Source organism: Pseudochaenichthys georgianus, chromosome 8 (genome assembly GCF_902827115.2).
Source record: "Pseudochaenichthys georgianus chromosome 8, fPseGeo1.2, whole genome shotgun sequence".
NCBI lineage: Eukaryota > Metazoa > Chordata > Actinopteri > Perciformes > Channichthyidae > Pseudochaenichthys > Pseudochaenichthys georgianus.
This window is the reverse complement of record NC_047510.2, coordinates 33,183,051-33,198,438: the sequence shown is the minus strand read 5'-3', so window position 1 is coordinate 33,198,438 and position 15,388 is coordinate 33,183,051. Positions and strand designations below refer to the sequence as shown.

The following is a 15,388-nucleotide window of genomic DNA, read 5'->3' as shown; positions in this document are numbered from 1 at the left end:
GGTCTTGGTCTTGATCTCTTAACGTCTTGTCTTGGTCTTGACCTCTTAAAGTCTTGTCTTGGTCTTGACCTCTTAAAGTATTGGTCTTGTCTTAGTCTTTACCTCTTAAGGTCTTGTCTTGGTCTTGATCTCTTAAAGTATTGGTCTTGTCTTGGTCTTGATCTCTTAAGGTCTTTATCTCTTAAAGTCTTGGTCTTGTCTTGGTCTTGACCTCTTAAGGTCTTGTCTTGGTCTTGATCTCTTAAGGTCTTTATCTCTTAAAGTATTGGTCTTGTCTTGGTCTTGACCTCTTAAAGTATTGGTCTTGAGCTCTTAAAGTATTGGTCTTGTCTTAGTCTTTACCTCTTAAGGTCTTGTCTTGGTCTTGATCTCTTAAAGTATTGGTCTTGTCTTAGTCTTTACCTCTTAAGGTCTTGTCTTGGTCTTGATCTCTTAAAGTATTGGTCTTGTCTTGGTCTTGATCTCTTAAGGTCTTTATCTCTTAAAGTCTTGGTCTTGTCTTGGTCTTGACCTCTTAAGGTCTTGTCTTGGTCTTGATCTCTTAAGGTCTTTATCTCTTAAAGTATTGGTCTTGTCTTGGTCTTGACCTCTTAAAGTATTGGTCTTGATCTCTTAAAGTATTGGTCTTGTCTTAGTCTTTACCTCTTAAGGTCTTGTCTTGGTCTTGATCTCTTAAAGTATTGGTCTTGTCTTAGTCTTTACCTCTTAAGGTCTTGGTCTTGATCTCTTAACGTCTTGTCTTGGTCTTGACCTCTTAAAGTCTTGTCTTGGTCTTGACCTCTTAAAGTATTGGTCTTGTCTTAGTCTTTACCTCTTAAGGTCTTGTCTTGGTCTTGATCTCTTAAAGTATTGGTCTTGTCTTGGTCTTGACCTCTTAAAGTCTTGGCCTTGTCTTGGTCTTGATCTCTTAAAGTCTTTGTCTTGTCTTGGTCTTAACATCTTAATGTCTTGGGCTTGCCTTGGTCTTGATCTCTTAAAGTCTTGGCCTTGTCTTGGTCTTGATCTCTTAAAGTCTTGGCCTTGTCTTGGTCTTGATCTCTTAAAGTCTTTGTCTTGTCTTGGTCTTAACATCTTAATGTCTTGGGCTTGCCTTAGTCTCGACCTCTTAAAGTCTTGGTCTTGTCTTGGTCTTGACCTCTTAAAGTCTTGGTCTTGTCTTGGCCTTGACCTCTTAAAGTCTTGGTCTTGTCTTGGTCTTGATCTCTTAAGGTCTTGACCTCTTAAAGTATTGGTCTTGTCTTGGTCTTGACCTCTTAAAGTCTTGGTCTTGTCTTAGTCTTGATCTCTTAAAGTCTTCGTCTTGTCTTGGTCTTGACTTCTTAAAGTATTGGTCCTGTCTTGGTCATGACCTCTTAAAGTTTTGGTCTTGCCTTGGTCTTGACCTCTTAACGTCTTGGTCTTGTCTTGGTCTTGATCTCTAAAGTCTTGGTCTTGTCTTGGTCTTGATCTCTTAAAGTCTTGGGTTGCAGTTGAATAGTCCAAAAATCAGCTCCTATCGTCTATCCCTATCATCTATTCCTTGACCTCTGAGTGAAACGTCAAGGGGTTAAGGAATAGTGGAAAGGAGAATTCAAAAGGATTTAGGAGAAGAGACTGCAGTACTTTAGAGAATCCGACTGCACTTTCACTATCCGACATATTTATGATGCGCCTGCGTCTGCTGCTGTGGGGAAACTACAGTTTTCTATACAGCGGACTACATGGATGTATAATAAGAACGACGGACTACTGTAAACTCATATAGAGACTCTGCACCTCGCTCTGATGCTGTTGCTTTGCTTTATGAACGTGGACAACAGAGAAACATATTCTTCATGACCAAAGTTGGAATTGAAATACAAAAGGAGAGTGAAACTTATGCTCGTCACCCTCTCCCTCCGGTCCACATTAATACGTTGTAAATGTTTCATACAACCATAACATTCCATGGGTCCTTTATAATATACCTTTCTAAGAATGTCCACAATGTCCTCTGTCAAATAAATGTGGAAAAGCTACAAAATACAGCCTATATTCTACCCTTGGTAGCAGTTGCGGGGAATTGCCCAATACATGTTTTAATGTAAGTGAGTGTTGATGTGTCTGAGGTCTTTTCATTTATATACTTAATGCTATCTTTAAGAGAAAAGTTTGTGTTTTTACGGTTTTGAACTTAAACATATCAATTAGTCTCTGAGTTCAGCGTCCAAAGTGACAGTAGAGACTGTGGTTCAGTCCTGTCTAGACCCTTTTTGATTTAAAAAAAAGGTGCATTCATACACCGAGAATAGTCACTCATGGTCTCTTTGAGCTTTTTGCAGAGTGGGCAGCAAACCTCCATACATCCAGCATAATCATATGTTCTGTATGCCTGCACTGTTTACTGTATGAAAGCTCAGCTGTAAAAAGAGTATGGTTTCCTCTGAACACACACAGGAATGCATGCTTCATGAAAGAACAGATTTGTCAAGTAAAGTCATACTAGGCTGATGTTTGACATGCTGTAGAATGAACACACACACACAACCACATTTACCCTCATTGCTCTGGCCCTGTTCTATTTTACAAGTCCTTAGTTAATTTAATTAGTGGCATACGCATATACGCACAGACTTAAGAAGTGTAAGCTCAAAGATTGACATATTGACCTGCTATACCCTCCTGGGACCCAGCCCATTGAAAATGTCCACTGTACATTTTGTTAACATGCATCTCCTTTTACTCTTTTGAGCTACTCTATCAATCCCTGATGTGCTGTACAGAGGACATCCTGGTCTTTCCAGTGATATGTCATTGGTTAAAATTGCATGCTGGGAAGTTCCTCTTTCTTTTCATCCAGAATGGCTGGCATACGAAAAACTAAATTGTATAGAAGCAGGAGGAGAAGTCAAATATTGTTGAATAATTGTCATTTTTACCATGAAAATCATATTCTTGTTTATTAACATGTGAGGAACTATATAGTTAGTTCTGAAAGCAATTAAATAATTCAAGTTTTCAAATAACAGCCCTTTTATAAATGTCCATTCTAGTGGACGTCAGGACCGTCTTCATGGACTTTATGACTCAATATTGTTGCAGGAGACGGAACTGAAGCAGAAATGTTCTGTACCAGATAGTTCAGGGAGATTAAGATGTTGAGCTCTCAGATGATGAGAGAGATGAGCCTTTCACACCTGGGATAGAAGAGGGTCAAGAAGAAGGGGGGGAAAGATGCGGGAGGCTCCATGAGCGCACAGATAGATACATAAAGACAGATAGGGACGAGCTGGAAAGACATGGCCCCCTGTGGGCCAAGAGTAGCACGTATGTCTTATTGTTGTTTTTATTTTAAGTGGAGCCATGAAACATGAGAATTGCCTCAGGAATGCAAGCTTTGTTTCTATGAGCAGGTCAAATGGAGACCACATCCATAAAACTAGTCCAGATGACCCTACAGCCCGTGCTGACTGGAGTCAGTGAGGTACTTTCCCACTACATCGACTACAAAGTCTTTGAAGATCTGGAAAGATTCACCAAAAAACAAGCTAGTTTTTTATTGACCAAATAAACAGCAATGTTCAGATCAATTACTTATTCATGTTTTAAATAAAGGTGAATGTATTATTGTATTAATATCACTCTATAACCATAATACGTTACATAGTCCATCTGTTAATTTTGGCTGTCTTTTGAAACTAATGGTCCCGACGTCCTCTACAGTGGACATACTGTAACATTTAAAATAAAATAAAAAAAGTCTAAATTGCAAGATATTTTTTTAACCCTAAATATGTAGGAAATCACAAAAAAAAAAGGAGATTGGAAGACACTTTGTTTTCCTCGGGTTCCAGGAGGATAAAGAAGTCAAGTCATTGATACACGGTAGCTAGGTAAAAATTATAATTAAAACAATTCAAATAGATCAATGGTGACAAAATAAACCAGATTTTTTTTTTTTAATTGTTAGCTTTTCCCAGTACATAGACTACAGGTCTTTGAAGATCTTAGCTAAAAGGAAAGGATAGATGCTTCAACTATAAGCTAACAATATAAAACCAGGGTTGCCAACTTTGGGCACCTGGCGGGAGGGAGATTTTGATATCATGGGTTTAATTACACATATGCACTAAATGACTGCTATCGTGTCAGTAGCGGGACCTTAGCATATATATAGGATATATACAAATACACAATATTGGACACAGACTATAAAGGGCACACAGTTTAATTCACTAATGAAAGTCAAACACATATTTGTTTCCACTGTTTTATTGTGTGCCTGTCGCGATAAGCAAATAATTGACTTATCGTACGATAAATAAAAATGAACTTCATACATTTACATTTACATGAGGATGTGACTAGCAGTTTGAAAGGATGTACTTGAACTATTATTATATACTATCATTATGTCAGTGGTCTAAAATGGTCATACAACGGTGCCGACAATATTATCGTGTATCGCAATCATTTCTGGGAAAATGTATCTTACTAAATTAATTATCGTGAGAGGCCTATAGTTAAATATTTGTATTGTTTAGCACCGTTTCTGGTGGTTTGGGTTATCAATAAACATCATTAGCATGTTAGCATGTTAGCATGGCGTATTTGATTTGTGGTGCGATTACATTTATGAAACCAGTGGCGATCCTAGAGTCGGTGGGGGCCCCTCGAACCAGATTTTCATCAACACGCTCAGCCGACAGCTCCCCGGAGCGGAACAGGGCAACAACAGTTAAGATGAGAAGCAGCATTTTACGCCGCGCTTTGCATGGGGCCGCCTTGAGGGGGTTTCCCGACATGTCGTTGCAGTAAATTAAAGGGTGTATCATGTTGTCGTTGCGGTGGACCTTCTTAATCTACCTTCTTTGGGGGCCTCCTTCTGGTCCGGGGCCCCAAGCAGTTGCCTGCCTTGCCTGTTCGCAAGGTGCGCCCCTGTATGAAACAGGCTGTTCCTACAGACGGGTAATCCAGGGTGCAAAGACAGCAGCCTGTGTTGTTCACAAGACTACTTTCTATTAAAGAGGCGTATCCATTGTACTCTGCTTTAGGAGAAGATGCAGATGGTTACTGAAGTTGACAAATGTGCAGCATATGATCAAAACAGCTATAAACCAATGCACAAAACGATTAGAAAACTAAAACACTTCTTATCACCATCAGTGTGAAACTTCCAATTTAACATTATTTGAAGAAAGGACATTATTGGACAAGCTACCGAAAGGATAGATATTTAACTAGAAAGGCACTTGTAAGAGCTCCACAAAGACGAAATAAAGCTGGTAATATGTGACGCTATACCTGTAGAAGTCTGTGTTTGTTTAGTTAAGCATTCTTTAATGAAATTCCCCAATGATGTTAGTACCAATCAGCGCTCTGTGTTGTGGCGTCAGAACGCTTCCAAACAAGTGAATCCTCGATCCTCCCTTGGATTCACATGTTCCACACGTAGGTGGATCATTACAGCGAAACTTTCAGTGTCATTATTTCACCACAGTTTAGATCAGGGGTTCTCAAAGTGCGGCCCGCGGGCCAATGGCGGCCCTCGGAAATGTTTCTGGCGGCCCGCGATAGTTAATGTGACACGCTGAAATGCATGCGTTATATTTTAATCCTCCATGGTTGTATCTAGTAAGAATTAGAATGGAATTTAAGAATGGTAAAACTGCGCCCCCTGGGTTGTCATTCCTAAATAATGAATGACAGCTTGTGGAAAGTTTGCTAGACTACTGGTTGCATGGCAACTAGGCATCTCGCGAGTTGCGGTTAAGTGGAAAATCTGTTGTAAGTTATCAGAATCAGAAACGGGAGTCAGCTAGCGATTCTAGCTAGTCACTGTCTGTAGATAACCCAACTTTGTGTCCTCTGTAAGTTCTTAATGTATACTGTATAATTGGTTAGTACAATAAAGAAAGGATTTGTTTTGGAATTATTTTGTGTTCCGTTTTTTCTTGGGCGGCCCTCAATCCAATATTGGGTACCTACATTGGCCCTCACTCATCAAAACTTTGAGAACCCCTGGTTTAGATGTTCTGACCAGGCGAGGAACATTTCATATTATCTTAAATGTTAACAACACATCATTATGGCAATTAAATATGGGTTTTTTCAGTCATCTCTTCCAAAAAATATATGTATAGGAAGTTTTAAGGCAACTTTTCTACTTACATACCTGGTGTTAATCAGATTAATCAAAGTATAAGACTGTTTATTTTAAGGATAAGAAGGAAGTTAGTTAAAATAACGTATACTGAAGATAATGGGAAATGTAATGTTTTGGGAAGAAAGACGACACCTACTCTTTTGGTGTTAAAATACCATCATTTTCACACCCAACGATGTCCTAAAGCCAAACACCTGATCAAACTAATTATTTTCCTAAACACTTTTACAGTATTGAACCTACAATGTCTTCTAACTCAATCAAAGCTTCAATTTATATACCCGAAAGAAGACGTGGCTTGTATTCACGTTCATGTTGTTTGTTTTCTTGGTTCTAGTTAATCCATCTATATCTATACCAGTAATAATCTAATCCCACACGGGGAAAACAGCTTCTCACATGGACTCACAACAAGCAGATCGTCGCCTCTCAAAGCTGGGGGCAGGCGTGCGGAGGTTTAAGAGGAATTAGCCAGATTAATCTTTGACATTCTCTTCTCATTGGGTGATGTGAACAAGGACAATTAGACTCTAAGGGGGGGTTGTGAGAGGTTTTCTAGATTTTTCTGGGGGGGCCCATGTGACTGGAAAGAGGAGGATGTTGGGATTAGAGAAGATATAAAAGCACAACACAGGATTGCGCATGTCAATAACTCAAAGAGAATAGAGAAGCTGATCGGCGGTGGCCTCTTGGGATATCTGTGACAACAGGTGAGAGAAAACTAATGCGGGATATTGAGAGTCCAATTAGACATTAGATGAGGATGAATAAGAGTGGGAAATGGCTAAAACTGTAATAACTTGAATGCAAACTGTAAAGAAGAGAAGAATGGCTTAAGACTGTCTTGGCTGGCAATATGGTTTGATGCTGGACTTTAAATGGCTTAAGGTGGATTGAAAACGGTTGGTTGGAGAATAGATAAAGTCACGTTTACATGTGCAATTGAAGAAGAAAGGCAGTAGTACAAAGTTGAAGTCGGTGACAGGTGTGTGTTTTTTCTATTACCCTCTCGTAAAGAGGATTAACATTAAGGGGTTTGTTAAGGGCTTTTTTGTTTTCCTTATTGTGTTTCCACGCAGAATCATAGGAAGATAAAACCTCAATCTAGATCTGTTACTGCTAATGCAACCAATGCTTGTGTTTCAATTTAAAGCAGGGTTGGTTTTCCATCACAGACACATTGCTGTAATGGGATTAGCAGGTCGGACGTCAAAGGAAGTTGAAATTGTGGAGATGTTAACGTTCGCTTATGATCAAGTTTCAAGATTCAAGGCTTTTATTGTCATGATGTGTGCAGCTACAGTGTAGTTATGACAATGAAAAGCTTAGGTCACAGGCTCCTCCACAGTGCAACACAATCACAGATAAAATAGTACAAGTAAATAGAATATAATAGAAACAGATGATAAAAACTGTGCAGAATAGTCTAGTAATTGGAATATTGATATATGTGAGTTGCAAACAGATGAATGTTATGTATGATCTTGTGACTTTATTAGCAAGTGTTATAAGTAACATCATCAGGGGGTCTTATGGCGCATTTCCACTACAGCGCGGAGCTCGCTTTAAGCGTGCCGTTTTTGGTTGCGTTTCCACTTGGCGTAGTTCCGGCTAGCGGGTACTTTTTCACAGTTTTCTGGCCCCCATAAAATCGAGGTTCTTTCCGGGCCAACCAGGCTGAGTCGGGCTGAGCATGCTAAACTAGAGAGAGAATCGCTGGCAAGGGGGCTACAACTACAACAAGATGAACATATTTGACCGTGATTTAATTGTAATACACGTTTCAAAATGATGCCGAAGCAACAACATACTGATACCGGTTAGTAAAAACCATGAATTAATGCTTTGACAAGTCTGCAGACAGACGGCAGGCGGAACACCTTTTAAATGCGTGTTGTCTAAATGTAGCTTGGCTAAGCTAACGCAGTATATGCTCCGACCGTCCACACACACAGCAACGGCCTATACAGACACAAATAAAGCAGCGACTGTATTCTCCATGACACAGACAGTCTGTGGTTTGTACTTGTTTAACGTTTGTCTAGTTTCTGAACAGATACGAGGAGCTGTGAGCTTGAGTGCTAACAGCTAATGTTGGTTTTGTGGTTCTCATTGAAGATGACGTCACGGCTCCGCCTACACTGCGTTACTATAGTTACTGCCCCAGCTACTAAACTGCAATGGAAACGCAGCATAAAGTGAGCGTGTCCTAACGAGGCCCTGAAAAGGCTGAGGTACGAAAGCATGTCCGTGATTTCTGAGAAGGGCAATTAGCCGTCTGCGCCATCAGAGCGGGATTAAAGCTAATCTGGCTGTAGGAACTAATCTATGTAATCTCCGTTGATTAGCATTGAAAGCTGGGAGGAAACAGGATTAGCAGAGGGCATCAGAGGGGGGGTAGATGTAGAGTAAATGTCAGTTTGGTGACCCTTGCCTTCTGTCTTTTCAGAGACCCTCAGCAGACATGAACAGCGCCCCGCCTGCAGGAAGTGCTCTGGCCCCTGGGAGCACAACGGGCCCCACCACGCCCAAAAAGGGACCCCCCAAATTCAAGCAAAGGCAGACGCGTACATTCAAGAGCAAGGCACCGAAGCCAGGCCAGAAAGGGTAAGAGCACCAACTCATATTGAAAGTCAAAGTCAACTTTATTGTCAGTCTTTCAGTTTGTGTGGAGCAATCAAAATGATTGTTTCCCACAATCCCGAATACAAAAACAAATATACAAATATGTAGATAGGCTATCTATATATACAAAATGAAAGACACATTCATACATATGCACACATTAAGACCTAAATAAAAGCACAACAATCAGTATATACAAAATAAGTCACTTCAATATCTTTGAAAATGAATGAATATCCGCTCGTTGTACACCCGTTTTTAAAGCATGTGGGTGCAGTAAATGCAACCAAATCAAAGCAAGGCAAGTTTCTTTCTGTAGCACCATTACATGCTTTTGTAGTGACCACGATATCCATTTGTTTTAGTCTTTGATTCACTGGGCCGATGAAAAGTCGCTTGTTGTTGAGAGAAAAAATACAATAAATGTCCAGATGCGATTGAAAAGTGAAATATGCTTGTTTATTCCAAAAAGGCAGTGAAAAAAAAAAAATTTTTTATCTAAAATGATAAATTAATATAAACTAGTAGCAGTATTCTGAAATCTATTAAAGGTCACCTATTATGCAGAATCCACTTGTCTCTTCTACATCAACATGTGTCCCCTCTTCTTCATGTCTCTTCTACATCAACATGTGTCCCCTCTTCTTCATCAACATGTGTCCCCTCTTCTTCATGTCTCTTCTACATCAACATGTGTCCCCTCTTCTTCATGTCTCTTCTACATCAACATGTGTCCCCTCTTCTTCATGTCTCTTCTACATCAACATGTGTCCCCTCTTCTTCATCAACATGTGTCCCCTCTTCTTCATGTCTCTTCTACATCAACATGTGTCCCCTCTTCTTCATGTCTCTTCTACATCAACATGTGTCCCCTCTTCTTCATGTCTCTTCTACATCAACATGTGTCCCCTCTTCTTCATCAACATGTGTCCCCTCTTCTTCATGTCTCTTCTACATCAACATGTGTCCCCTCTTCTTCATGTCTCTTCTACATCAACATGTGTCCCCTCTTCTTCATGTCTCTTCTACATCAACATGTGTCCCCTCTTCTTCACGTCTCTTCTACATCAACATGTGTCCCCTCTTCTTCATGTCTCTTCTCCATCAACATGTGTCCCCTCTTCTTCATGTCTCTTCTACATCAACATGTGTCCCCTCTTCTTCATGTCTCTTCTTCATCAACATGTGTCCCCTCTTCTTCATGTCTCTTCTACATCAACATGTGTCCCCTCTTCTCCATGTCTCTTCCACATCAACATGTGTCCCCTCTTCTTCATGTCTCTTCTACATCAACATGTGTCCCCTCTTCTTCATGTCTCTTCTACATCAACATGTGTCCCCTCTTCTTCATGTCTCTTCTACATCAACATGTGTCCCCTCTTCTTCATGTCTCTTCTACATCAACATGTGTCCCCTCTTCTTCATGTCTCTTCTACATCACCATGTGTCCCCTCTGTGGAAAGAGACTCTGAAAGTTTCAGGAACAAAGATTCTCTCTCTTTTTGATCCATTTCTATAAAAACCTGTCTGAAAATGAGCTGATCAGATTTTGGCCACTTGATGTCATAACGATGTTTTGTCTTGAGTAACCATTAGCCAATCAGCAACCAAGGTACCCCCCCCTTATCACCTGAATCTCCTCTAGAGCTCCATTGAGTTCTTTGTAACCAAATGTCTCTCAGAGGGGCGTGGGGAGGGGCTCCTTATCTTCATCTAAAGTAACATACAGCGAATCAGCACTTTGGAAACAGGGCTGAAACAGAGGGGGTTATGGGTAATGCTGCGATGATCTGTTTGGTGTTTCAGCCAATCAGAGACAGGCTCTGTGTATATCTGAGACCTGTGATATATTGATGAAGAACAGTACAATAGGGGACCTCTAAATCACCTCCTGCTTGTGTTCTGTCCTCCAGATTTGGCGATGATATCCCCGGCATGGAGGGTCTCGGCACAGACATCACGGTGGTTTGCCCCTGGGAAGCCTTCGGCGACATGGAGCTCAGCGACTTGGCCAAATACGGCATCATCTAAACCTGCTGCCTTCCTCTCCTTCCTGCACCTTTCCTGCGTCTAATCCCCTCCTCGGCACGCCGCGATAAGGCTGCCCGAGAACCCCCCTAATGCCCTCTCGTCTAACTACCTCATGCTTCGCTCCACTAAGTGGATAGAAAAGCATAAATATGGAGTTATTTTTCTATTATTACATAATTACTGTTTATATTATATATATATATATATAGTTGAAATGAGAAGACGAGAAAAACCACCTACGTTATTCCCCTCATCCATCTTTGATAGTCCTTTCCTTTCCACCTCTCCCCCTTCGATACTCCTCGCCCACGGCAATGGACGCAAGCAAAACACGAGTCATTACTAGAGTGTATTTGCTTTTAGCTGTCTATAAAAATGTAAATATTTTGTTCTCAGCATTTTGACCTTGTACTTCCATCCTACCTTTTGTACTTCCTCCTGCTTTTATTTTGCGTTGTATTTTGTACTCCTTGTGAACACAAGGTTACCGTGAACACCAGGGGATGCAAGGAGAGCGTGCAATATTGCTGTAACGGTGAAAACTACAACGGGTTTTTCACTTGAGGATTAACTCCCTTTATCCCAAGTCTATCTCCTTGCTGCGATCTGAACCCATGTCCCTCTCCTTACAACACCACACGTAATGCACTGTGAACGGTCCTGATAGCTGCAGTAAAATTAGAATATTTTAATTAATCCTGTTGTCTGTGTCTTTTATTTCTGGAACACGTCACAATGATGGAAGGTTTTAAACATATGAAACTATCATGACTAACAAGGGCCTTGGGTCAGAAACACGATGACTCTCATTCCCGGCAGTCTTCTAATTGGAATTGATGACATTTCCTTCTGTGTCTCCTGGCCACAATGATGTCCGAGTACATCTAATAATAATTACCGCTCACTTTAAGGCTTCCTGACATCAACACACTCCGACAAGGCTCTCTGTTGGAAAAGGAAAACAACAAGAAATGATATCAACAGTTCTTTATCATCTCACGTAGAACAATAAATGATAGCAAGTGTAAGATCCATCTCACTGATCAAACCCCTGATTGCTGTCAGACAGTAAGTTCTGGGACCATCGTATCACAGACATTATTAATCGTATTTTTATATAGACTCATATAATCCTTTTCTACTGAACTTTAACGAGAGTCTCCACCCACGCTAACAGCAACGACCGAGCTAAAAGCTAACAACAGCATGCTAGCATCCTCACAGAGACAATGCTAACATGTTTAGCATTTTAGTTTAATCAAATCAAGTTTTATTTATATAGCACATTTATAAACGATTTTTGGTGGAGCCAAAGTGCTGGACATATAATAAAAATAGCCTACAGTAGAGACACTTTGCAGCAAATACAACAGCACAGATTGTCAGAATATCAGTATGAGAAAAACGACACCCTCTGTCCTTAGACCCTCTGTCCTTAGACCCTCTGTCCTTAGACCCTCTGTCCTTAGACCCTCACATCGTACAAGGAAACACTTCCGGAGAAAACCCACAGTTTAAAGGGAACATGGGAGAAACCTCAGGGAGAGCAGCGGAGGAGGGATCCCTCTCCAGGACGGACAGACGTGCAATAGATGCCGTGTGTGAATCCAAGAGATAATACATTTTACAACATATAGACCGAATGTTAGGAAATGCATGTGTCTGTAATGAGAAGATGAATCCACGAGGATGTCAGCTACAATCCTGAGGAAGCCATCAGGGAAGCAGCATGACGAGACCCAAGGCAGGACCGCAGAGACGGGTTCAGCCACGACCCGAAGTCCACGACTTAATCCAGAACTCAGGATAGAGGATCCAAGACACAGGACTACAGCAAGAGGATCAGCCTCGACTCCGGATCCCGGCGTAGATATAGATACAAAACAAGAAAAGAGATTTGTCTGGGTTAATCGGAACAAGAGAATACACAGACAGAGACAGAGAGGGAGAAGGTCATTGGATAAAAGTTATTCTTGATGACCCTCTAGAAAGATCTCATGAACTTCCCCACTCAATCTATCAAGACCCGAGCACTTCTATTAGAAGTCCAAGGTAAAGGCACAGGCCGGCGCATCCCGCTCATGGAATCCGTCACCATATGAACTCTGACCCCTCAAGTGTACAAGGGAAGAGACACCAGCTCCTTTTTAGAATAGTATGTCTTCTCTTCTCAGAGAAACAAGGGTATGAGAAGAACAGCCAGAAACAGGAAGAGAGGCAGAACGTGACTACGTGAATGCACTCTCCTAAATATTAAACGAGTAAGAGGTGAAGAAACACAAAGCCAAACATTGAAATTAAAAGGCGCCATCATGCTTCCTCTTAGAATAGGGTGGAAATTATGAAGACCCAAATTATGAAGAGGGGACATGGGATACTGGTGAAGAGGGACAACAGTGAAAAGGCCCAACGTATCCAACGTACTAGCACTCTCCAAAGAGACAGAAAGTCAAAGTATACGCCGAGAGGCACAACGTGACTACGTAAATGCACTCTCCTGTATAAATTAGTTCAAGGGAAAGAGGGTGAAAAACTAAACTAGTCAAAAGCAGGAAGTAGAGAGGCCTAAGTGCCCTCTCCTAGATTCAGTTAAAGGAAAGAACTGGGGAACAAACAAGTACAGGAGGAAAGGCCCAACGAGTCAACGTCGACACACTCTCCTAGAATAGTTCAAGGTAAACGGGGTAGGAAGAATATAGTGAGAAACGGAGCTGAAAAGGCGTTCCCTCTAGTCCAGGGTGAACATGTAGGATAAGAACCAGAGATAGAGAGCACAACGACCTATCTCTTCGTCAGATGCACTCCCCCGTCTGGATGAGCGACTCTGTGCCCCATCCCCCTCTACCGGACCTTATGTCCGCAGAGGGAGAGGCGAGGGATCAAGCCCAAGGGGGGGTTTAGGGTTTTAAAAGAAAACCCCGCAGAGATCCAAAAATCGATGAAGAAGTAATTACAAAACGGTTTATAAAACCAAGAGGTTATTCCTCATATTTCTAAAATGTTCTAATCTGATTCAGGGTTATACCAACTCGGCTCCGAGCAACCGGACGCAGCAACCGGTCAGTCCAGTCAGAACCTTCGTTTAGCATGTTATTAGCTCCTAACACAGTGGAGAGTTGACGAATGTCTTGAGTTTTCCAGTGTAGGTGGACACACCCTTTTTGAATGATATCAACCCAAAACATGGGCGTTAGCGGTGGATATGAGCGTTGTATGCATGGTTTAGAGGAGGCCTAACCCCTAGTTTCCACCGGGTCCGTCCGCGGCGCATTACGGCTGCGCCGCAGGTTTGGTCCGGCCTCCTCCGGCGTCGTACCCTACCGGGCGCGTTTCACGAGCGTTTCAGAAGCATGAAGCGGAGCGTTGTGCATGCCGGCTCGCAGTTCTTGTTGATTTGGGCATATTTCCTGGACATTTGTACTTCCACAAGAAAGTAAGTAGGCTACGTAGTTAAATGGTTTATTTTTGTGTCTGTTTAAATCGTGTTTATTGTTATTTCCTATTTTGTTGTGTTGTAGACTACAGACATAATTAATAATAATTGTAATAGTCCAGTTAAAAAAAAATGAATCGAAGATGGGTTACTGTATTTTAGTGGTAAAAAAAATGCATTCATCATCATAATTATTCTATATAATGTACACACAGTGCCTGTAAACCCAAGGAGAACGCTGGTGTTGTGTCATAAAATCAAGTGTTTTTCCACTTCCAATATAAAAACGTCGTCGTCCATTGTGCGCGTCGTTGTGGAGACGATGTAGTGATGTGAAGGGGGGTCTGCAAATTAGTTTATTTGGGGGGTGGGCCGAATGCTTTCACCGTTCCACTTCCTGCCCGACATTACCTTACGGCTGCGTCACGTCGAAAAATAGACTTCAATCCTATTTCGAGCGGTGGCAGTGATATCTAGCAGCTGTAGTTTAATGAAGAGGTCCGCTGACGACACATAGAGATTGATAAATTACGCTTAGGGTTTGTGGGAGAAAGCGGAAAGGAATGATGAATGAATCAAACTAAAGACTTAACTGACGTATCTTATGTAGCGTACTTTAACCCATGATCTTTTAACTAAAACTAGCCATGTAGATTTGGCTTGTAACTGAAAACTGAAACCTAATGAAACTGCCACCCTGTCATAATGTTCGTAATGCACTTACTTCCCTATTGGTTGGTTTAGTTTTCCCTTTCTGAAGTCTTAAAGTAGTACTTCTAATGTCCTTTAATAGGGAAATGCATCAAACCTGCAATAACTACAATGGCCAACAGGGGGCGACACAACTAGTCTGGGAAAGAAATACAGATTATAGAGAAGTTTATGAGTAAGACACTCTTTCACTCGTGATTTATAACCTCAGTTAACCTTTCCTGGATGACTTAAAGGTCTTAATTTCTTAACACTACCACTTCTGTGAACATCCTTTTTACACTTGCTATGTTTCCATTTAGACTCATTTTGAAGTATCCCAGTGGAAGTTTATTCACTCTGAACCAGTTGATTAAGACGCCAATAATCATAGTCAATTTCAAAGTAGTCAAAACAACTTCTAATGTCCTTTATAGGGAAATGCATCCAACCTGCAATACTTCCAATGGCCAACAGGGGGTGAC

At 41.2% G+C, this 15,388-nt stretch overlaps 1 protein-coding gene across 1 annotated transcript; it reads left to right on the top strand.

Moving 5' to 3' along the window:
- Nucleotides 1–8,312: 8,312 nt before the first annotated feature.
- On the top strand, nt 8,313–10,874 carry LOC117451583 (retinal cone rhodopsin-sensitive cGMP 3',5'-cyclic phosphodiesterase subunit gamma-like). The gene is made up of 3 exons (XM_034089966.2): nt 8,313–8,358; nt 8,574–8,731; nt 10,663–10,874. Exons 2-3 carry the CDS (start codon nt 8,589–8,591, stop codon nt 10,778–10,780), a joined length of 261 nt encoding a protein of 86 aa, XP_033945857.1. The 5' UTR covers nt 8,313–8,358; nt 8,574–8,588; the 3' UTR covers nt 10,781–10,874.
- The last annotated feature ends 4,514 nt before the right edge of the window (nt 10,875–15,388 follow it).

Coding starts and splice junctions, on each gene's coding strand:
- LOC117451583 (XM_034089966.2), top strand. CDS start 8,589: ATGAACAGCGCCCCGCCTGCAGGAAGTGCTCTGGCCCCTGGGAGCACA. Junction 8,732..10,662: donor CCGAAGCCAGGCCAGAAAGG/GTAAGAGCACCA, acceptor TCTGTCCTCCAG/ATTTGGCGATGATATCCCCG.